Source organism: Ceratotherium simum, chromosome 31, assembly GCF_057802395.1.
Source record: "Ceratotherium simum simum isolate JZ-2026a chromosome 31, ASM5780239v1, whole genome shotgun sequence".
NCBI classification, from domain to species: domain Eukaryota; kingdom Metazoa; phylum Chordata; class Mammalia; order Perissodactyla; family Rhinocerotidae; genus Ceratotherium; species Ceratotherium simum.
Genome location: NC_141930.1, coordinates 8,993,652 through 9,018,299, shown reverse-complemented (window position 1 = coordinate 9,018,299; position 24,648 = coordinate 8,993,652). Strand labels below are relative to the sequence as shown.

Below are 24,648 nucleotides of genomic sequence, written 5' to 3'. Positions count from 1 at the left end.
TAGCTGATGGTTTACCAAGACCACCAGTTCACCGGAGCAGAGGTGTACCATAGAGTTGACCATGTGTTATGGTGGAAGGAAACACAGCCTACTTGGAAAAGTCCACGTGAAGAAAGAAAGGGCTTGGTGGAGAATCATTTGCTCCTAAAAAGTGTTAGTCAACTCCCTTTTCTGGAGTTAATAATGGAACCATACAGAAAACGTACTCGACTAAAAGCCCCATTAATGGGGCAGTCAGTGAATTCTGTTCAATTGTCTGTGTGCTTCTATATAGCTATCTGCACCAATGAGGATGAAACCCCATATGAGTTGGAGGGAGAGAGACAGACACGAACCGAGAGGAAGATCTGACCACCACATATCCAGGGTTGCCCCTGAGCATTATCTGTAGATCAAATAAAGCTAGGTGGTGATGAGCTGTGAAACAGCATGAAGTTTGTGAGTTCAGCAAACTGCAAACTCCTGGCTGTTTTAGGGTCCTTGCCTCCCTAAAATAGTGTTTTCATTTCCCTCTGTAAGTAAGTGAAGACTGTTGGCTGATCTTTCTAAACTGGGTCTAGTATATACAAAAGTTTCTTTTAAAAGACTAAAATTTAACATAGAAAGTAAAGTAGTGTTCCTGTTCTTAACACAGTTTTAGGGTCCTGGTTTCATGTACCTTCTCAGTAACAAGATATTAAAGGTCATTTATTCAATGAAAGTGAGAGATCAAATAGTGGTGCAAGATTAAAAATCTTATCTTAAAAATCTTGTTGAGATCCATTAAGTGAATCTGACAGTGTTAATACATAGGTCATTTATTATCAAAGGAGAGAGGTTATCCAAAATAAGCGATTTGCTTGTAATACTGTATGAAAATATTTTTATATACAGATATAGTGTCAAAATTAAATATACACATTCCATTAATTAAAAGGCCAACATATATTATTCTCTTAAAAATATACCTACCAAATTGCAAACTCATGTAGACAAGTTTTATTATACATAAATGACAAAAGTAACTCAGTACTACGGTTTAGCATCCTTAGAACAGCTGACTTTCTCTTTTGTGAAATTATTCTTTATTTTCATTTTAAAACATTTTCTGTACAATTTACTGTAGGCACTGGGTTATACAGTCGTGTTTAATTACATCTCTTGATATCTCTCTTAAGTATCTTGGACTTGTTTAAGCTGCTGTTTCTTTAAGGTATATGACTCTTGTTCTCATGGGCATTCTCCGCGTCTCACTGTTAACTCTGAAAGATTTCCAGCACAGCAGACAATTTCCAGTCTTGTTGCCGTATACTGACGCATAGTGAGCCATAACGTTATTTTGATAATAAAACAATGTTAATTTTTAATTCTTGTAACCTTTATATACTTCACATATTTTATATATCTTCTTCTGAAATTTTTAAGCAGGTTTCAAAAGTATTATTGCAACTAATTCCTTACATGGATTGTCTTACAAAAATCAGCACAGAATTAACACCGGTTGGTGTAAGTCTGCAAACATATGGAACAGTCGTTGATTGCAGCATTCAGTTCCCCTTGTCTATGCCCATCTTCTAGTACTACAGCATGGATTTCTCAATTGCTCTCATCCGTTTTTACCAGGATCCATTCAGTAACTTCTAGAAGGCATTCTACCCTGAAAAATTGCATGAGCAGATGGATTCTTGGAGGATACAACTGAAGTTCATGTGTTTTCATTGCCACTCCATATTTTTCAATGTTCTTTAGCGTCCCTCAAAATTTTATTCCAACAAGTTTTTATCTTTTGTAGTAGTATTTTTAGGAAACACAAGTCATTCTGTTTTTTATGTTCCTTTAAAGATTTATTCTCTTCCTAGGGAAATATATAAAAAAAGTTTTAAGTTCACATTTTTATAAAAATACACGTTTTAAAATATTCAATCTTTAATTTCCGTCATGTTAAGTTATACTGAAAATCTGATGTAATGAAAAACGAGAATCTCACATATTTTTTAAACTATAATTTCTAACTATAATTGTGATAATTGATGTGTAAGCAATTCAAAGTTGTTGTGGTTTAAGATTTAGGATAAATTAAAGAGCTATGTCGGTGGCTGCCATTTTCACCTCTGCAACAGTGGACAGAAGAATGCTGCTTAAACTTTCGTGGGAAAGATATTTGAGGATTACTCAATTGAGTTTTTTTTTTTTTCCCCTGAGGAAGATTAGCCCTGAGCTAACATCTGTGCCAATCTTCCTCTACTTTGTATGTGGGTCACCTCTGCAGCTTGGCTAACGAGCGGTGTAGGTCTGCACCTGGGATCCGAACCCGCGAACCTAGGCTGCTGAAGTGGAATGCATGAACTTAACCACTATGCCATGGGGCTGGCCACTCAATTGAGTTTTTTAATATGGAAAAAATGTATCTTTTGTGGAAGGAATAGTTAACACTGAAAATATTCAGAGTATTTTGGCAAAGATGATTAATAAGGATCTACCTGATTGGGCTTGTGCCTTAACGTCTACCCCAACAATCTGGTCTTCACTAGAGTATGAAAGACATCTGCCTTATAGGTTAGTTTTCAGTTCCTGACAAGAATCTTAAAAAGGGCTACCTGTAAAACCTACAGAAAGTGGAGAAAGAGATACCCCACGTGGAATAGCCATATAAGGGAGTATCTCTGCATATACTCAGTTATATTCCTGTGAGCCCCTGGGAAGTGGGATTAGTAGAGGGTAGGGTAATTCTTCATTTAGATAACAACCAATTATTGGGTGTTTTCTGGTTCGGGTATCGTGCTCAATGCTTTATATACATTAATTCGTGTTATCTACTTCATAACTCTATGAAATTGATGATTTCACCTCCATCATAGATGAGGAAACTGAGCTGCAAAGACAACAAATAAGCTGACACAGTCACATGTCAAGTAAATATAACGACTGGGTCTTGAGCTCCTCTGTCCTATTTTTAATTTAGTCACAAATTCAGATCTCTTTTACTTACATATTTAGTAACACTAACACATATTTAAATAATACACTTAAAAGATTAGACAACAGATTTCAAAGATAAATATGAAGAGGAATTTCTCATATTCTTTTTCATGAGGGTCCCAGGATATCTTTAAAAAATGCAAATTGAAGTTTATATGACTAATCGGGTTTGAAATACATAGAGGTGAAAATGTCACGACTTTTCCTCAGAGACCAAGATTGAACGTTCATTAAAAAGACAAAAACAAAGAACCATGATTTTAGCTCTGTCATCTTGGGAACACAGATGCTATCTCCCTTTGCTAAACATTTTTTTCCAAATTTTCTTAGCCAGAAGCCCTCAATACATATTGCTCCTGTATTCATTTCAAGTCTTCCACTTCAGGTGGAATTCCTAGGGTTTCCTGAATCCCACGGTTTGCAAACTTATCCTGCTTCTGGAAGAGGAGGAAGGAATTTCCATGCTCCCATGTATCTATTGGTCAAATAACGTTATAATAATAATGGAAATGCAAAAGAAGGACCCACCATTCTCATGAACCAGGTGTGTTCATTTTTCTGTGTCCCATCCTAATTAATATTTATATCATTTTAATATTTAATCAGATTAAATATGCTTTTTCATTCATAAATATTTTCTGTATCACTATATAATTTTGTGCAATAATATATAATAGTATGTGTATAAAGATATATATAGAATTATTTATATACTATTGTACATATATAGTATATATTGTACACTCTGTGCTAGTAAAATAGGTATAAAAGGGTCCTCATTTTTAATTTGTATTTCTTTACTAACAAGGATGGTTTTTTTTCTTCATACACTTGTTTTCTAGTTTATTTTCTCTTATATAAATAGTTTGTTCATGTCTTTTGCCTATTATCTATTGATGTTTTAATTTTGTCGCTTAAAAAAAAAAATCAATGCTCTGATATTTTCCTTAGCTGCTTTTATTTTAAAGTAGTGGCTTTTAAAAATGCAGTTGAAAGAGATCCAATTTCTAGGAAGTACCTCCCTTTTCCTTTTATTAACATTATAATGAATATTTTTCAAAACCAACCATAAAAAAGAAAACAATTCAAAGAGAAACACTAAGGAATTAAGTTGAGTAAAAAGCTGATAGAGAAAGAAAATTATACAGTCACTCTCACCAAATTCTTAGTGGGTTGGGCTTCACCCAGGGAAGGTGGTTTTCTTCCTTTAACCTTAAAAACAAAGTTAAATTTACAATATTGAATATTAATCTTTTATTGCTCCTTCTATTAATATAATTGCTAATTTTCAAATTACTCTCAGCTCAGCTAATCTATTTGAGAATCTGCTTTAAATTATTTATTGTTAGTGTAGCAGAATACAAATTTCATTTAGAAATAGAATATCAGGGAAAGGGAAGAAGCAAGAGAGGTGAGTCTTCTGAATACCCTGGATCCATCATTTTGCAGGTATGCCCAGCACTGTTAATAGCTGTGAGATATGAAAAACTAACATAGAAGGGTATACTGGCAAAGACAAACCTAGAATTTTAATCAACGTGAAAATAAAGTTAGCATTAAATTGTTAAATCCTGACCATAAATTCTACTGAGCTTTACTCATCAGAAGCAAAATGAAATAACAGTAAAAGCTTTTAGCATGCTTGACGCATCAGGAAAATGCAATGTAGGTGACCGTCTTTAATATCTTGCCTTATCATTTCAAGAAAAAGGTGGACTGTATGAGGTTAGTTAATTTTGTAACATAATTTTATTTAATTTCAAGATTTAAATGATTTGTGTATTTTCTTTCTCTGCCCTGTGATTAGTTGGTTTTGGAACACAGTGATCCATGCAAAGCTCAACATATGAGAGAAGGAATTGCAAATATAGAGCACACCTATATCCGTTACCCATTCTGAGGCCAAGAGGTGATATCACTAGTTTGTCATGTGGTCTTTCCAGTTGAGCCCTGACTTAAGGCTTAAACTCAACTTAGTGTTTCCAATAGTCACTACTAAGCAATTGGATGTGTAAGCAACATGAAACCTATCTGCCATTCCTGCGTTAGACAGTGCTTGAAATCCCTATAAATAAGGATTAAGAGCTGGTAGGCTGGGGTATGAAGTCTTTATGAATCTTGAGCTTGGCCTTACCGGATGCATAGAACAGGATAGATCAGATTTATAGAAAAGACAACAGTAGAAGTTCCATATAAGGGACCAACAAAAGGGACAAAATTGGAAATAAGCTTGGCAAATCCAGGACGCTGAGAGATAAGCCAGTCTTATCAAGTAGCTAACATAATGATAGATAAAGTGGTCCAACTTATATCATCTTTATTTTCATCACTGTCAACAGGGCTCAAAGATAATCTCACCGTTTTACCTTCTGTGGGCAACTATTGGTATTAAAAAATAAAAACACACACAATCCTTTTTCTATCATAAAAATGTTAAAAATTTCCCTTAAAAATCATAAGAAAGCTTTGGTTTTGTGTGGCAGCTGGTAAAATTTCTGAAGAGGGGGTAACAATAATAATAATAATATTACATTTATTGAAACCTTTTTAGTACTAAGCATTTTACATGAATTATGCCATTTAACCTTTTCGACATCCTATAGTGTAGCTAATATAGTTTTCTTCATTTTACCGATGAAAAAACTGTTGCCTAGTCTCAAGATAATATCTTCCAAATTTTGTTTTGTTGTTTATATTTCATAACTGCTAGCAGTGAAATAGGGAAAAATTAGCCCTATACTTTTCAAAGTTATTGAAGCAAAAAAATAGAAAATTGTTGGTCATATATATGCCCAGTTTTGACATATAAAGATATTTGTTAAATAAATTTGATTACCTGTTTTATTGGCTATGAGTTCTTATAAATATGTGCATATATTAATTAAAATTATTAGTAAGTTTTAGAGATAAAAATTTACCATTTTCCACTCAACTTACCACACTAACCTCCTTGAAAGTTATGGCAATGCAATACGCCTTCATTTATATTTACTCCCCTTTCATAAACTATTTGTCCTAGCAAAGAGATGAATAGGTACTTTTCAAATTGAGACTTTCGTCCTCTAAAGTTGAGTAAATGTGTTTCAACATTTAAGTTATAATAAGCACTTAAAATTCTGTGATATGTGATATAATAAGCACTTAAAATTCTGTGATCATTAGAGAATGGTAGTATCCTATCACGAGAGTAGTTTATATTTTTGTTCAAAGTAAACAGTCCTCAGCTTACCTTGATAGTGCAATTCAACAATTTTAATGTGCCCTGTGAAACTCTTGATAAGTGGAGATTGAAATCCTCACTGATATTCATTTTAAGAAATTGCTTCAACTTGCGAGCAGCACGATATAAAAACATAGGTTCCTATTACAGAAAAAAATCAGAAGGGCTGTGGTTCAAATACAATATTAAGTAATGATAAACTTTCTTAAGGAGTCTAAAGCCAGAACCATATTGCTAAATAATGCCCCACCTCCACCCCAGCTTTCAATTCCGGTTAATCACGTGACTGACAGGTAACCAGACTGAAACTATTTAGCTCCCAGGTGATAGCCTGAAGTGCTTAGAACTTGGTTTAATGATTATCTGACTTTTTAAAGTCTCTTTTCTCCGTTATATATGTGTGATCTTATCACTTAAGGGTGAACATATAATAAGTTTGTTCAATTTTTAAACAAGATAACCAAAGGAGAGAGCTTTTGGAAGCAACAATAATGAAAGGTATGTGTGGTTTTTCTCATTGTTATTATTTTTGCACCTTTTGAGCAATGGATGAATAGCTGGCAACAAGAAAATAAGGGGTCATATTCACCTAAAACAAATTTTTCAGATATTTATAGTAAGAAATTAAAAAAAAAGAATTTATGGATATGCTATTAGATTCCATGAAGTTAACTCAGCTATTGTAAGTTTAAAAAAGACTATCGAATAGCACACTAGTTTCAGTAGAAAGAAATGAAACAAGCTTTCACTGGAAGTTAGTAAATTATAATATTACACCAATTGGATGTAGTAGTGGTTTGAAGATAAGCAAATATTGAAAGAAAAAATTTCAAAATGCCTACAAATAAATTATGCCCGTGACTTATGTTTGTGTGTGTGCAAGCAATCGCTCTAAAAACAGTTTTCTGCATAAAAATTTCAGAAATAAGAGATATGTGTATCTTTGAATACAGCAGTTCTTCTAGTATTTTCAAAGTGAAAAATGAAATGCTAAAATAGAAAAAAATATTTGTCAAATAAGCACAGGGCTATTTGTAAAATAAAAGTATAAAACAAGACCATAATATAACTTAATAGATCAGTGGGAATTGTCTGATTGGAACCAAAAGAATATGTTATTAATATAATCAATATAATTATCTAACAGAGATACAAAAAAAAATAAGCTTCTATGAAATCAAGCTTGAACGACATATAGACTCCAAATAATTATCATTACCTTATTATCATCACATGAATGTTTTTTAAAAAAGTTAGATTCATTATTCAGGCAATTGCTATCAATTTCTATCATGCTGTCCTGTAATAAATAATATAAAATAATATGTTAAACTGAGGACTTTTCTAGTATGTAGTAATTATAAAAATAACAATGTTATAATACTTGGTATTCATATGTACATTTTAAGGAAAATAACTTTAGCCTGACTCACCTGACTAGGAATGAAGAATAGTTTTCTATAGTTGAATAATAAACAAGTATATACACAAACCCTCACATATTTAGAGCCCACCACCCCCCCAGACTCCATAGTTTAATCCCAGAAATCATTGAGAGACTCTGGCTCATTTGGGGAAGTAAAAGTACCTATTTTAGAAGTGCTACTATATAGACAAATCCTATAAATTTTGAAATAATGAAGTTGAGATGCATTTAAGAGCGTATTTGGTCCAATTTCCTGCTACTATCAAACAGCAACAAAGGGAATTTACATTAGAAAGAAGGTAAAACCTGTTGACAGTGAAAGCAAAGTTGAAATTCATTCTGCTGCATTTTTAACAGTCCAGTTTGTCTGGGATGTTTGAGGTAGAATTTTGCTGAGAAACAATGGGATTAAACGTGTGTAATGTAGGAGTGGAAAGACAAACTGGTACATTCTTATTTTCCATTTCTAAGGAATGCAGCATTTGAAGGTGGGCTTTACCTGAATCAAGAATTTAGTTGACATATTAGGATTCAGATTCTCTTATGCACAGGGTTGGACTAGCTCTGTCCAGCAAACTAGCAATTCCATGCTATCAGAGCTTCTAGAAGGACTTCACGCAATCTTAGCCTATATGTTGTCACCAAAGAAACAGGATAGAAAGTGGAGTAATGGCGGGATTTAGTCATGGGCTTCTAATCTTCATCTGCCTCTCAGAAAAGTGTGCAATACTCTTGTCACCTGTGAAAAGCATAAATGGTCTCTGGGTTTATCTTGACTTTAAATATATACACTAGCCTTTTTACCTGCAGGAATTAGTGTCTGCACATGTAAACATTCACTTAACCATTCAACACTTACTATGGGCCAATGTGCAAGGTCCTCTGCCAAGCCCTATGGGGAAACAATGATAAGAAAACACAGCCCCAGTTTCTTGTGCTGTTTTATATAAAGGGCAGATGCTGCATCCTTGGACACTTTTACATCACCTCTTATCTTTGGAAAAGTATGCTTTTGTAAACAGAAGATTCGTTAGTGCCAACTACCCCAGTCATACTGCAAATATCTCAAGTGCAAATAGATATATTTTCTGTAACTATCCTCATGTTGCCACATTATACACATTCCCGAAAAGGTAGCACAGAATTAATATTTGCCTATTAAATAATTTTTCTATTGACTTCCATTTAACCCCAAGAAGGACAATAAATCATGCATACATTCTCTTTGATAAAATATGCATTTATTTTTTGCTGTGCGATCCTTCAAAAAAAAAGATAGACAAATGTGCAGCCGATCTGTATGGTATTTTCCAATTTACCAAAAATATGATATGAAATATGCCAAAGAATTAGTACCTGTTTCTTGGAGCATTTTAACAAATAGCATGACACAAGAATATCTGAAAAGCCATATTGGTTAAGTCATTGTTCCAGGTATTTAACAAAACTCATTTTCTGCAGATATAGAAAGGTAATGTTATACCAGTTGATTTGTTTGCCAAGTGTTTATTACAGCATATAAAAAGGTTACTATACACTTAAAAGGTTGACTCTTATAGAAATCACCTTTATTACGCATTAGTTGACTCTAGCTCATTTTATGAATAAATTTAACATAAGTGTACATGAGTGCCAATTACAGTTGCTTTTGAAATTGTTTTCATTCAAGCTCTATGAGAAGGATGGCTCAGACCACGATTTATAGAAGCATGGAGTTGGAAAGAACCTTATATATCCATCTTTTGACTTAACAAATAGTTGAATTACTTTACCAATGATAGTTTCTTATAGGCATTGTGCTATTTGAAGGTTTTTGAAGATTTATTCATATTTATTATGAATATGGAAAATAACAAGAGAAAAGCCAAGATCATACTGATTGTGAAGTGCAATATTTTCCAGTATAAAACATGTTATATCAGTTGTTCCTAAAATACATAATGTCCTTTCAATTTGTAGAATTACATCTTCTTTCATTTCAGCATAGTTTTATTCTTTGATTTTTTTCTATTGCATTTGTAATAGTCTCTTCTTCAAAAACATTAATAGATTTTCTATTTCACTTTTTCTTTTATATATTTATCTTTGATTTTTTAAAATTTCATTTTATTTGGTTTTCTCCACTATATCTTCCATATGCCTGTTCTAATCAGGAACTCATTTGTGGGTTTTATTTTATTCTCCATTTTCCCCACTAAATCCAGAGAGCTCACTTTCATTTCTTCTATTATCTCTTCTCTGATAGTGTATTATTTTTAGCTCTTTTTACTTTGGTTTCTTAGAGACTGTTAAGAAGAAAAATTTTGGCATTTTCTACTGCTTTTCTGCATAATTAATCTGTGGTCTGAATTCTTCATTTTTCTTATGTATGTATTAATTTGATTATTTATGTGTTCATTTATTTTGGTAGTATCCATACATAGTGTTTCCTTTTTGACTTTCTGGTTATTTTTTGAAAGGATGCTAAAATAGGTTAGATTATTGTTCAGCCATTACTCAACCCCTACCCTACCCCACCCCATGGGAGGATGTATTAGTTTCCCAGGGCTGCTGTAACAAGAGGTACCAAAAACTTGGTGGCTCAAAACAACAGAAGTTTATTCTCTCACAGCTCTGGAGGCCAGAAGTCCAAAATCAAGGTGTCAGCTTGAGACTCTAGTGAAGAATCTGTTGTTTGCCTCTTCTTCCATCTGGTGGCTGCCAGCATTCCTTGGTGTTCCTTGGCTTGTGGCCACGTCTCCAGTCTCTGCCTCCACCTCCACATCACTTTCTTCTGTGTGTGTGTGTCAAGTCCTCCCTGTTGTTTCTTATAAGGACAAAGTGATGGCATTTAGGACCCCTCTGGATAACCCAGGATAATCTCACCATGTCCAAATCCTTAACATAACCACATCTGCAAAGAGTCCTTTTCTTTATAAATGTCCAGGGATTAGAACCTAATATCTTTGGGTGGCTTTAATTCAGCATACTATACAGAAGTGTTTCTCTGCCCACTGATGTTGAGTTTGACCAGAAGACTTGGCTTTGGGTAGTAGGTATTAGTAGGTTGGACAAGAGCAGAGGCTTGAAATGTACTTCCACAATCGAGTTTGGCCCCTTGCACTCTTTTCTTTCAAGCCCATGGTAGCAGCTTGTGTTCATCATCTGTTACTACATAATAAATTATCACAAAACTTAGTAGCTTAAAGCAAACATTTATTATTGTATAATTTCTTTGGGTCAGGAATGTGGGAGATTAACTGGGTACTTCTGGCTCTGCATCTTGTATGATGTTGCAGTCAAGATGTTGGCTGTGTCTGTAGTCACCTCAGGCTTGACTAGGACTAGAGGACTGATCCACTTTCAAGATGCCTCATTCACATAGCTATTGGCAAGAGGCCTCAATTTCTCACCACGGGAGCCTCTTCATAGGCTTAATTGAGTGTCCTTACAAGATGGTGGCTGGCTTCCCCCCAAGCATGCAATTCAAGAGACAGCAAGGAGGAGGCCACAATGCCTTTTATGACCTAGTCTTGGAAGTCACACACTGCCACTTCCATCTTATTCTATTGGTTCAAAGTGAATCACTAATGCAAGTCCACAAGGGGAAGGGAATTAAGCTCCATCTCTTGAAAGGAGGAGTGTCACAGAATTCGTAGACATATGTTAAAACTACCACACAGCTGCTCCTCCAACCAGTGACCCAGAATGAAGCATGTGAAGACGATTGACCCCAGCCAACTTGCGTAAATATGAATCTGTGATAAATGTATATTGTTGTATGCTTCTGTGGCTGTTTGTTATGAAGTAAAAGCTGACCAATATAGAACTGTTGCTTTTTGGATCAACTAATTGTCCAAAAATAAAGTGAGAATGGGCAAAGGTAATGAATTGGGGCAGCCAGCACCTTCAGTTCAAGTATTTTGCCTCAGAACAGATTCTTACGCAATTGCGATACTCTCTGTCATGAAGAATAGTTCCCTTCTGAATGTTTTCGTGTTTTTTCCTTCAGGAGAGAAGGTCAGGAAGTCTCACAGTGAATCTTCATGGTCACATTTGCTCTAAGTGAACTAATGTGTAATTATTGCTGATAAATGATTCTAGTCAGCAGCGACATGACTGATTGCTGTTTCCTTTCTATTCTCCTTCTATTCATTTTGTAGGTCTGGTTCTAAGGATTGGGGTTTTGACATAGAAAAGAAAGATTCAGTCTCATATCCGGCCGGTCTTTGAAAATGATCTTGGTTCCCACAGAAATATTTTTCATTTCTGATCATCACTATTACAGCCCATCCATGGCCCAAAGTCTTTGTATTATATAAAGACTCATTTGGAGGATTTAAAGTGAAATCTTTACTCTGTAGGGAATTTGAAAAAGTATATAATGTTCTTGGAATCCTATTTCAACTGGCACAAATTTTACCATTGATCAGGTAGCTTAGCAGATTATAGTATGAATTGGTAGCTGATTCCTAGTTTAAATGAAAAGTCATTCATTTATTCTTCAATCAAATACTTGTTGAGCATCTACTATGTGCCATAGAATAGTGGAGCTAGAACTGTGACCAAAATCGCACATGGTTCCTTCTGTCAAGAAGTTTACTCTCTGGTGGTAAAGACAGACATCAATCCAACAACCACAAACAAACCCCAACTTGATCATTGTTATGAATAAAAGGTATATGCTACACTGAAAACCCATACAAGAAGGACTTTATTAAGGAACCTCAGTGAAGACTTCCCTGAGAAAAGAACTCTTCAACTGAGATCTGAAGCATGAGTGAACTAGAGAAAGAGGAAATAAAGGAGGATTCAAGATGTATGAATGCATGTATGGCTGCATTTAAGTGGGAGGGAACAATGGCAGGTATGCTGCTGGATAAAAGAGAGCAAGGGAAAGCAGGTATATAGTTGAGAAAGCAGGAGAAATCCCTGGTTTTACTTAAAACCAGAGGGGCTGGAAGAGACAAAATTATGCAGGGGCTTAAGAACATGTTAAATAGCTTCATCTTGATCCTAAAAGCAATAATTAATGACTAAATACCTTTTTCAAAGATCATATTAATAGCAATATGGTGAATGATTTGGAAGAGTTCAAGAAAGTATACGCGTGAATCTGTAGGAGGGTATTACATAGTCAGTGCTTGAGACAGCGGTTTATTGGACTTCGTAGTGAAAGAGAACGTAGAGATAGGTGAATAGATTTGAGAAACATTTAGGAAGCAAATTCAACGCGATTTGCAAATTAAATTTAAGTGATATTGACATACCAAGGATGATTCCTGGGTTTTCTGGTGTGTGCAACAGAATATACTGTGTTGCCATTTACTGAGATAGGAAATGGCAGAAGAGGTGGAGTGAATAAATTGTGTGTTTGGTTTTAAACAGATGAAGTGTGAGTTGATGTTCAGAGATCTAAGAACAGATGTCAAAATAGACACATACGTAGAGGAGACAGAGAGTTAGAAAGAAAAACAGGAGAATAGATTGTTTTAAGGAGGTGGTGGTCCATGGTGTAAAATGCCAACTAAAAGTTCAAGTAAGTTGAGTCTTGTACAAATGTATCCATATAAAGAAAGCAAAACGAAAATAGAAAGAAAAGCTGATAATACATAGTAAAAAATTAGTGATGGAACATAAAGGAAGCAGATATTATGATATTTGTTTTGAGATAATATTTTGCTTATAATAAAACATCAAAAGAAAAAGGTATTATGTAGAAGCACATATTCAAATGTATATGCATATGCACACACATGACCATACGTGGGAGAAGCTCTCTTAATTCTTCTCCATTTAACTAACTTGCTCGGTTGATCAATACTCTCTAATTCTTCTGTAAAATCATATTGACTAGTGCCCACAGCACACGGAACACTCCCAACTAGTAGTCTAGTTTCTGATATACTCAAATTTTTGTTCTCATAATTTGAGTTGCATAGTTACTAAGTCAATTCCCTAACACTAAGTTATACTTATTATTTGATTATATCACTTAATTAAATACTATATAAACCAAAGAAATATTAGTATGAAAACAGACTTGTTTGGAGGACTTCTGGTTTCCAATCTGGCATGTAATGAGCTTAGAAGTCACCACTCCATCATAACAACAAGTAAAAAGCTGAACAGACTGAAGCATCAGCAACTCTTCTTATAGCCATCAGAGAAGGGAGGTCACAGGGCAAACTGCTGCTCCAAATACTGGAGAGACAGACAAGTGGATACAAATAATCACAATTCACAGGAGCAGAAATCTCCATGGAAACCAGTGCTGGAGTAGAAAAACCTGAACTATAATTGATGAATTGCTGGAGGCTCAGAGTGGATAAGTCTGAGAGTTAAAACCTCAAAGGAGACCCTGTCATTGGGGGAGGAGGGGTGCACACTTTTCTGAGTTCTACCTACAGGAGTTCTATGAGGTCCTTACAGTGAATATCTGAAAAAAAGCCCTTCCTGCTTCTGGCAGCGGGAGGGGAAAGGGAACCATTTTGAACTATGTCAGAGCATTATGTTCTTCTTAACAAGGCCTGCCATGATGAGAAATTAGTTAACCAGAACCTAACCTGCTGGGGTTTTATCAGAGCCTAACTTATCTGGGGAGGAGAGAAACATCCAACTCCAGCCCCCTCTAGCGATCCTGTCTCACCTAAGGGAGGAAGGTTCTGAGAAGCATTGGTAAAGTCTACAGTCCGGCGGCACAGACTCATCAAAAGACTGAGACCTAATCATAGGTCTATAAAATGCTTCCCTTCTCCCCACACCTTACCACTACATTACTAAAAGTCTGTTTTCCACAGATCCTTTTTCAGTACATTGTGTCCAGATTTCAACCAAAAATTACAAAGCATACTAAAAGGCAAAAAATGCAATTTGTAGAGACAGAGCAAGCATCAAAACTAGAGTCAGATATGGCAGAGGTGTTGGAATTATCAGACCAGGAATTTTTAAAAACTATGATTCATATGCTGAGGCCTTTAATGGGAAAAGTAGACAACATGCAAGAAAATGGATAATGTGAGCAAGAGATGGAAATTTGAATAAAAAAGAAATGCTAGAGATAAAAATCACTATTGTAATAGAATGATGGGCTGTTTATTAGACTAGACATCCTCAAGGAAAAAATTGAGGATATGACAATGGGAATTTCCAAAACTAAGAAGCAAAAAGAAACAATACTGGGGGAAAAAAAACCCAGAATAGAACATCTAAGAAGTGTGGAAAACTACAAAATGTGTAACATATGCATAGTGGGAATATCAGAAGGAGAAGAAAGGGAGAAAGGAATAGAAGCACTATGTGAAGGAATATTGACTGAGAGTTTTCCCCAAATTAATGCCAGACACCAAACCACAGAACCAGGAAGGACACAGAACTCCAAGCAGGATAAATGCCCCAAATCCTCTACCTAGACATATCATATGCAAACTTTAGAAAATCAAAGATAAAGAAAAAATCTTGAAAGAAGCCATGGTGAGAGGGGGAACCTTACTTACAAAGGAGAAAAGAAAAGAATTACATCCAACTTTTCCTCGGGAATCATGCAAGCAAGAAGAGAGTGAAGTGAAATGTTTAAAGTGTTGAGAGAAAAAAACTATCAACCTAGAATTTTATACCCTGAGAAATTATCCTTCAAAAGGGAAGAAGAAATAAAGACTTTCTCAGACAGATAAAAGTTGAGGTAATTTGTTGCCAGTAGACCTGCCTTGAAAGGAATTTTAAAAAAAATTCTTGGGCTGGCCCTGTGGTGTAGTGGTTAAGTTCAGCATGCTCTGCTTTGGCGGCCTGGGTTCACAGGTGCGGATCCCAGGTGCAGACCTACACCACTCATCAGCCATGCTGAGGAAGCAACCCACATATAAAATAGAGAAAGATTGGCACATACGTTAGCTCAGGGCCAATTTTCCTCACTAAAAAAAAAAAAACAAAACCCAAGTTATTTAGAGAGAAGCAAAATAATATAGGTCAGAAACTCAGATCTACACAAAGGAAGAGCATCAGAGAATGAATAAATGAAGACAAAATTAAATAGCTTGTTCAAAATAATAACAGTAACAATATATTCCATTATAAATATAAATATATATATATAATGTGTACTTATATATAAGTGAAATGAATGAAAGCAATGATGCAAGGGACATGAGAGAAGAAGGAAGGAATGAGGACTATGTTGTTATTTGAAGGTACTTGTACTACCTGTGAAGTGGTTATTGTTATCTGAATGTGGGCTTGGATTAGTTGTAAATATATATAGCAAACCCTAGGGCAAGAGCAACCACTAATAAAAGTAATAAAAGTATAATTGCTATGCTAAGAAAGGAGAGAAAATGGAATCATATAAAATGTCAAAACCACAAAAGGCAACAAAAGTGTGGAAGACAAAAACAGAAACAAAGAACAAGAACAACATAAAACAGTAAAAAAAAAAAAAAAGGTAGATATTACTCCAGCTATATCAATAACCACTTTAGATGTCAATAGTCTAAATACACCAATAAAAGACAGAGATTGGTCCTTGCCCTCTCAAGCAGCAATCAGTCTGTGGACTGGAGGAGGTGGAAACAGTTTTAATTGGATTGAGGGCTGTGGTAGCATGCAGAAAGTTTATGGAAAGAGTGGAGAAAAGAGGGAAAGAGAGAGTGGTATCTCAGTAATAATGATAAATTTTGACTTTTTAAACTTAACAAATATTTACTAAATAAGTTAAAAGATCCAGGTGTGCTTCTAGGCACTGGACATCCAAGGATGAAAAAGTACTCTTATGGAGCGTTCAATTACAGTTTTGAGTGTGTATTTTTGTACAAGACACAAAACTTACCTACATATCTCTCCTGTTCTCACAAGAATCCTTTGAGTTCAGTATAATTATTATTCCTTTATTACACTAAGATGTGATATACAATTTCTTTCAAGGAAGAAACTGAGACATAACAAGATAGGGTAATTTGCCCAAAGTCACACAGTTAGTAGATGGCAGAATCAAGAATTATGCCCATGCCATCTGACTCGAGAGCCCTCTTTCATAACTGCAATGTTGTAACTACCTTCATTTGGAATAGTTATATGACATACTTGTTATATAATGGGAATTTTTCAGTACAGAGGGGTAGATCAATGTTTCAAGAATAATGAACAACTAATTAAGTCAAGATCTACTCTAAGAGGAGGCCATGGGGAAAAAAGTCTCAGGAGTATTTTTAAAGTTGTTAGTTTTAGAATATAGGGAAATACATCTCTTTCTCCAAGATAGAAAGGAATGAGAAGATTAGTGTGTTTCTTAGAATTTTTGCTTTAATACTGCCATGTTTTGTATGGTACATAAAGGTTGTGAATAGAGGCTCTTTGCTGTTTACCTTTTTATTGAAATAAAATATTCTTCTTTGTTCTCTTTGATAATACTTTTGAATTATATTTTATTTGTAGGGTGACCACACATCCCAGTTTTCTGGACCATTCTGGATTATGCCAGAATGGCAACCTGTTTGGTTAGCTCCCCCTTACATTCTTAAAGGGCAATAAATTATTTGGTCACCCTATTTGTACTATGCCACTTTGATTTTGGTTTGCATGGTATAGTTTTCCCATCTTTTTATTTTTTTAATTATTTTGAACATAAAAATATTTTTTAATGTCAAATATATTGCTAGCTTGTCATTATTCAAACAATGCTGAGATGTATGGTGAAAACTTTTCAATTTCTCTCCACTGCCCCCACTAGAATCATGCACCTGAGGTGATTAAATAGTAGCAGTTTGATGAAAATATCCTTCTTGCTCAAAAAACCTATGCATATGTGCAATGTGTATACAAGCATACAAAATTCACATGTATATCTGCATATATAGGGCTTATGAAGGTATTTTTCATTTACCATTTTTTAAAAAAATGGGATCATAGTATACACGTTACTCTTTAACTTGTTTTGTATTATTTTCACGTCATATTATGACCATGATTCTAGGTCAAACTCATCTAGAACAATTTTTTTCATAACTGCATAATATTCCACATTAAGTATATTCTATAGTTTATTCAACCCTTATCTTATTGATGAAAAATCAAGGCAATATTTGCTCCTACAAAAAATATATATGTATATTTGTATGTGTATATTATGTCCTTTTATAAAGCTTGCACTTCTGTAGAATTGGTTTCCATAATTGAGATTTGCTGAAGAAAATGGCATATTCATTTTAAAAACCATTCATGCTTCCAACAGCAAATAAAGCAGCCCATTTTGTCACATCCTTGCCAGCACCAGATGTCATCAGCCTTTATTGTTATCAGTTCTGATTTGTGAAAATTTTAACTTAGACTTGCATTTCCATGACTACTAGAGGATGAGCATCATTTTGCTTTAATTGACAATTTGCATTTCCTTTTCATGAATAGCTTGTTCTCATCCACTTTCTTAGATTGTTTGTCTTCTAATGATCAGTTTGTACATTTTATATTAGGAATTTTTTAAAACTTTCTATGTTTTATTTAAGGTGTATCTCCCATATAATATATTTTTTATACAATTAGTCTTAATTTTAGAGCTTAAAATAATTCATATTTATTGTCAGATATTCGTTACTATTTCTTCATTCTCTTTTACATTTGTTTTGTAGTTTTGCTATATAAAAGACAATTCTTTTAGAACCATTCTTTCCCAATTTAAATAGTAAACGCATTTATTGGTTATTCAATATAAGAAGAGGCATTTATCATCTCTTTTACGTTCTCTCAATCCTGTAACCACATGCTTTGTAGATTACTAGTTTTTAGGTGAAACATGTTATTGTTGTGTTTCTGTATTTACAATAACTATCTAGACATCACTAAATAGTTCAGTATTTAATAATAGTCATTTTATATGACCATTTGTCTATTATTAATATTTATTAATATCTTGCTTGGCTGGACTAATCTTAGAGTCAGGTTTTTGTTGTTATTGTTTTAGATAAGGAAGTTGTATACTTACTGACCTCTGTGTATCTTTATTTTCCTTGGTGCATTGAATAAAATTTGCCTTGGTCTAGGATTGTGGATTCATCATGCTCCTGTTATGACAAATCTCAGTATTTGAGACAAATACTGACAAATATGACAAATATGATAAATCTCATAACAAAATTGGAGGGTAGCCTAATTTTATTTTCCTCTATCGGAAACCCTTCCTCCATATTCCTCCAAGAAGGATGCTTACTTGAAAAATTTCTCCTTGATATATTTTAGTATTTGTCTCGTTAGTATTGTTTACTCATAATCAACAGGCTTTATATATATATTTTTTAAGTACAGAAATAGATCCTTCTTCAATTCTGGAATTTTTGCTTCTATTTCATTTGTTATTTTTTTCTTCAAAATCACTTATTATACATAGATTAACTCTCTGGACTCTATGGTATCAATTGTCTTCTCTTATTTATCCATATGCACATGTACACAGACTAATAGGTATGTATATGCATATATATATATATGTGAGTGTACATGTGTGCGTGTGTGTGTGTGTGTGAGAGAGAGAGAGAGACAGAGAGAGAGAAAGAGACAGAGAGAGAGAGAGATGGGTAGGAAGATAATATCTATAGTTATATAAAGTCTTTGCCTTTTCTTTTTGGGAGACTTTAACACATGTGTCCATGCCATGATTACAACATAAAGTCACTCTTCTTTTTTATACACACATTATTATAATATAAGCCTTTAACTTCCTACCTGATGGAGCTGAACTCCTCTCAAAGTGCCATGTTATTTCTGAAATTCCCCATGGTATTATCTAATGTGTGCTCTGTAATAAACTCAAGTTCTTCCATTTGGTCTCCTCAACTTGCTATCAACATCTGCCTCTAGAGATGATGACCTTTATGAAATCACCACTTTCCTGGCTAAAGCTCTTTCTCTAGTGACAACCACTAATGTCCGTCTTCAGTTGTGGAGACGAATCATAGCCCTTATGTCCAAAGCATTTTCCTAGCTGTTGGAACTCCAAACACTCCTATTGTAATGGACACGGTGATTTTCTTTCCATATCTTATCTAGTTCTCCCCTCTTCATTATTTAGCAGTCATGTGGCTTTTTTTATGGAACTTAATCCCACTCCCACGTCTGGGTTGGGCTTTGAGTGGTCTAAGACTTCGATACTAAGTCAATAAGGGTTATCCCATCTCCCCTGCCAGAGCAATTGGTTCAAATAACCAAGGTCTAAAGCAATCAGGGCATTGGTGTTCCAACTGGCAAAAGGATTGTTTCATAGATAATTCAATCATAGTAGAGCTGGAACCATGGTTAATTAGTTATAGGAAAAAGAATGATCATTCTCCTGGATTTGAAAGAAGCAAGAAACTCTGGTTACCACTGGCAGGACAGCATGAAGCTGAAGACATCAAGAAATGCAGAGCGAAAAGAATTGTGAAGAAAAAGCCCAAGTTCTGACCAAGCCACAGCTGAAGGCACTCGACTGCTGGACTTTTGAGTTACATAAGCCAATAAATAGTCTTTAATGTTTAAGTTCATTTATGTTCAGTTTTCTACTACTTGTAAGTGAAAGCATACTAACGAATCTACCTTCTCCAGCCTGGAGGATTTCATAAATGATACCCTGGATTCGGGCTGCTCTCAAATCAGCCCCCCTTCTCACACAGCCACTTCTACCAGTATAAATCTGTGCCTGCTCCCGCACTGCCTGCCCGTGGTCAGGGAAGTTCACCTTCAGCATTAGAACAGCTCCAGTCCTCTCTTAACCAAGACTTTTAGAGCAACTCATTTCTAGCCCTAGAGAAGAGGACGTTCCTCCTCCTCCCGTAAAAACAAAAAAAAAAACCGTGTCACACTTTCTATCCCAGGAATGTCCTCTCCCTAGAATGACTGATGGTGCAAACAATACCCAACACAACAACAATCACCAACACCATTACACCCCATAGTCCCAGACAAAGCAGATTCACAAGTAGACTAGGTGAGAACATGAACGCTAAGCAGAGCTAGCACACAGACCCAGGTTTGCCCAGTTCCACAGCCCATGCTTTCTCTGCTACATCAAGTTTACCGTCTAAGTAATGTGAACTTGCTTAAGAATTTCCAATCCACAAAGTTTAATGGAAGTGCCGAGAATACAAGTTCTAGCCAAAAAAAACAAGAAAATATATTCTTTTCCTAAATCCTGAATCCTGTCCACATGACATAGCTTACAATCTTTTTTATTTGATTATTTATTCATTTATATGTCTACTTAAAAAATTTATTGGATGCACATGCATATTCACATTTTATGCATAAAATACAGAATGATAACTGACTTAATAGTAATCATGATAAAATGCTATAAAAGAAATTCCTCTTGCCTGGTCTTATGAATGAATTAACCTGAGCTTGGTCTTAAGGGGTAGTTAAATTTGAGAAAGACAGGGGAAGTTGAAAATTCCAGAATGAGAGAACACATAGCAAAAGCCCTGGGGTACAAAAATGGGGGGCTTATTTGGGAAATAGTAAGTAGTCTAGTTCGGTTGTGGTAGGGAGTGCAAGGGGCAATGTAAAATGGTAATTAGGCTAGAAGTGCAGACAGAGAGCAGATTATGCTTCCCGAATGCCAGATCAGGTGTTAGTCCTGCATTCAACAGACAACGAGTGGTAACCTGTGGAAAGTTGTTGGGCAGGGATGTGGCCTGATTTCAGTTGTGCCCTATGACGATTGGTGCATGTTGGAGAGGTATCCATACTGTACTGCTGACCGAGCTGCTGCTTATCTGTTTTGCCTAGAGGAGCAAATTAGGTGGGAGGTAGATGTAAATTATGGGAGAAATGCAGTGTGAGGAGGTGGATATAGATTATGTGAGAAATACAGGAGAACCAGAAGGAAGGCTGTTTGTTAGAATTCTATCCCACTGGAAATGTACAACCGGGGTAAGTCCGGCTGAATCAAGGAACTGACTCCAATTTGGAGATAGCTTATTAGGTAAACAGGCATTCTTTAGTTTGGAATAGTCACTGTGAAGCAAATGATAAATTAACCAACTCCAAACTTATAATCACGTTCTACATTTTCTACAAAATAAGTACATACAAATATTTGTGCCCTCAACTATATTTGCCCTGTCTAATATTTTTAGATTTCTCTATTTCTGAGAATTCATCCTCAATGGACAGGTTTCGAGAAGGTAACAGATATCAAGTATATGCAAAGACTAAGACAGCACATCCTTATCAAACCCTGTATTTCTCACCTTCCCTTTATCTACTGACCAACTTTGTTAGGTTAACAAGGGCGGGGGGGGTGGGGAGAAGAGTAGCTGAAATTTTTTGACTTTAGCATTTATTCCTTGTTATGACAATGAACATATATTAATTACACTCTGACATTCAAGAAACAGAAGATATTTAATACAGTGATTTAGTAGCCAAAATGGGTATCCTACTAAATTTTATGCTAAAATTCTAAGGTGAATATATATAGTAGTATTAATTAACAACTGTAAGTGAATTAATCAAAGCTTTGAGCCTACCAAAGTGTGATTTTGTTGATTCTCCAGTCCCTCCTATGACCAAGGGTAGCCCATGCAAAGCAGTTCTAATGAAATTTATTGTCACTCTCCTTCTCATCTAACTTACACTCATAAAACAGCATATTTTATATTGTATGTCTCCATAGTACATAAACAATAGCAGAAATAATTAAATGCTTTAACAATTGATATTGATGGTCATTCACTGTAGAAAACATGCCAAGAATAAAAGCAAAGAACACCAGTCTAAAAATAACATTGAAAATGACTATATAATCAAATATGGTGTTTTGAAATAATATTACGCAAGTGTCCCCAAAATGTTTTTTATGCAGAAAAGTTATAAAATAAAACTTATGATCTCAAGTTTCTGCTTGGGAAAATACCTCTATAGAATTTCTTTGATGAGGCTCTATTTAAGGAAAAGCAAACAATCAACAAAATTCATTAGAATTACTTATAATGTTAAGAATACAGAGCAAAGGAGGACACTGCAAAAGGGTAATGAATCAATCTTAGTTTTTAAACCCATTCTTTATCTTGTAGAAAGTTGGATATGCATTGGATGCCTTTTATGGTGGTGAATATATATTTTCTATTTATAGGATGCCTTTCCAGCGTTACCAACACACCCTAGACACATAACTTGGTGTTTTATTAATTTGCATTAATCAAGGTGTGGTTATGGAAGCTTGGGGATAAGAAATGGTGTTCCAGGAATTGTATGATTCAACGATTGGCAGATTTCCCTAAATAGCAATGTTCGTGTCAAATATGGGCACTGAATAACTTTTGAAACCTGGCATCATATCCACTTCCAGTTGGCATAGTGCCACAGATCAAAAGTCATGTTTATCCTACTCGAGTGTGTAGGAATGTTATTATGGGGTATATATAAAAGTTTCATGCTGGGCATCCATATTCTCTGTTTCGTCTAAATAGACTGTAATCCTACATCAGTACAATGGAAAGAACACTGAAACAGAGGTGTGGATAACCGCCTCCAAATAGTTCCACTACTGGCATTAAATAACTTTTCAGCAGTAATAGACCTCAAAGATTATGCAAGCCAAAATTCTAATTTTATGAATTAGAAAAGTGAGGCCCTACAGCAGTTAACTGACTTGTCCAAAGTCTCCAAGTCAAAGTGGCAAAGCTAGGACTCTGACCCAAACATTTTCATTTCCAGTAATCTAACTATAGCACTGTACTGACATGATGTAGCCTCTCCCTGAATTTCCTCCTTTGTGAAATGAATGGCTGAACTGCAGCAGTGGTTAACACACATCATCTTCCATGTAATCCTGGGGTTTCCACAGAATTTCCACAGGATGACTCAGGGGCCCCTTAGAAACGGGTGTAAGAGAATGCAGAATAGTGAAGGCTCGGGGCTTCACTGGAGTTCTGTGTAGAATTTATTTGAAAAAAATTTCATGGATAACCATGTTATTGATGATCCATTTCTAAGTTCTATAAATGCAAAATCATCACGTATACATTTGAATTTTAATAGAATTTCACTCTCAAGCAATTTATAGCCATTTAAAAATGTTATAGGTTTTTATTTCCTTCTGTTCTTAAGGATGTGAAATAGGAAACTCAGAAGGCATTGTTGCAGACACATTATTTCTTACATGAATAATATTATGAGCCAAGACTTGTTGAATGCATACTAAATTCCAGGCATTGTGTAATCAGATTTACATATATTAATTCATTTAATCCTTATAATAACCCCATGAAATGTGAGTACTAATTTTATTCCCATTTTAGAAATAAGGAAACTAAAGTATAAAAAGATTAAGTAATTTATCCAATGTCACATAGCTAGCAAGTGGCAGATCCAGGCTGAATATTTACATAGGGTCCACTGGGTCATGACATAAATAGGTTCATTATAAATTACTCACTGTAAGATTAACTATCTGTGGTCTTCATGACACACAGAAACCTTTTATCTAAATAAACTACATTTCTTTTTTTTTTTTTTAATTAAAGCAATGAGTTTATTTATTTATTTTGTGAGGAAGATCAGCCCTGAGCTAACATCCGTGCTAATCCTCCTCTTTTTGCTGAGGAAGACCGGCTCTGAGCTAACATCTATTGCCAATCCTCCTCCTTTTTTCTCCCCAAAGCCCCAGAAGACAGTTGCATGTCATAGTTGCACATCCTTCTAGTTGCTGTGTGTGGGACGCGGCCTCAGCATGGCTGGACAAGTGGTGCGTCGGTGCGCACCCGGGATCCGAACCCGGGCCGCCAGTAGCGGAGCACGTGCACTTAAACCGCTAAGCCACGGGGCCAGCCCCAAATAAATAAACTACATTTCTAACCTCATAGTCTTCAACACCAAGGATGATCAGTGAATTAATAACCTCCATGAATAATCACCACCAATAGAGAACCACTGAAGCACACATGATCATTATGGGATCCACAACATCTTGATTGGTTATCTGCCTGAGATTTACCTTTAAATGCACGTGCTAAAGAGCCCAGATTCTATAAAACTTACAATACTGCCAGATCTAATACTGACATAGATCTGGGTTCTAAACAAATGTAAAAATTACCAATGT

At 35.1% G+C, this 24,648-nt stretch overlaps 1 protein-coding gene across 7 annotated transcripts in view; it reads right to left on the bottom strand.

The window, feature by feature from the left end:
• Positions 1–1,362: 1,362 nt before the first annotated feature.
• Positions 1,363–24,648, bottom strand: part of IL7 (interleukin 7) — a 46,692-nt gene continuing 23,406 nt past the window's right edge. For 3 of the 7 annotated variants that reach the window (XM_087420590.1, XM_087420589.1, XM_004427135.3), the window contains 4 exons: positions 7,398–7,478; positions 6,188–6,319; positions 4,117–4,170; positions 1,363–1,834 (listed from right to left, as the gene is read on the bottom strand). In XM_087420590.1, the coding sequence (XP_087276716.1) occupies positions 1,715–1,834; positions 4,117–4,170; positions 6,188–6,319; positions 7,398–7,478 (387 nt within the window). In that variant the 3' untranslated portion in view covers positions 1,363–1,714. The remainder of the gene's footprint in view (positions 1,835–4,116; positions 4,171–6,187; positions 6,320–7,397; positions 7,479–24,648) is intronic. The other 4 variants (XM_087420591.1, XM_014784982.2, XM_087420592.1 and 1 more) reach the window with 3 other exon arrangements.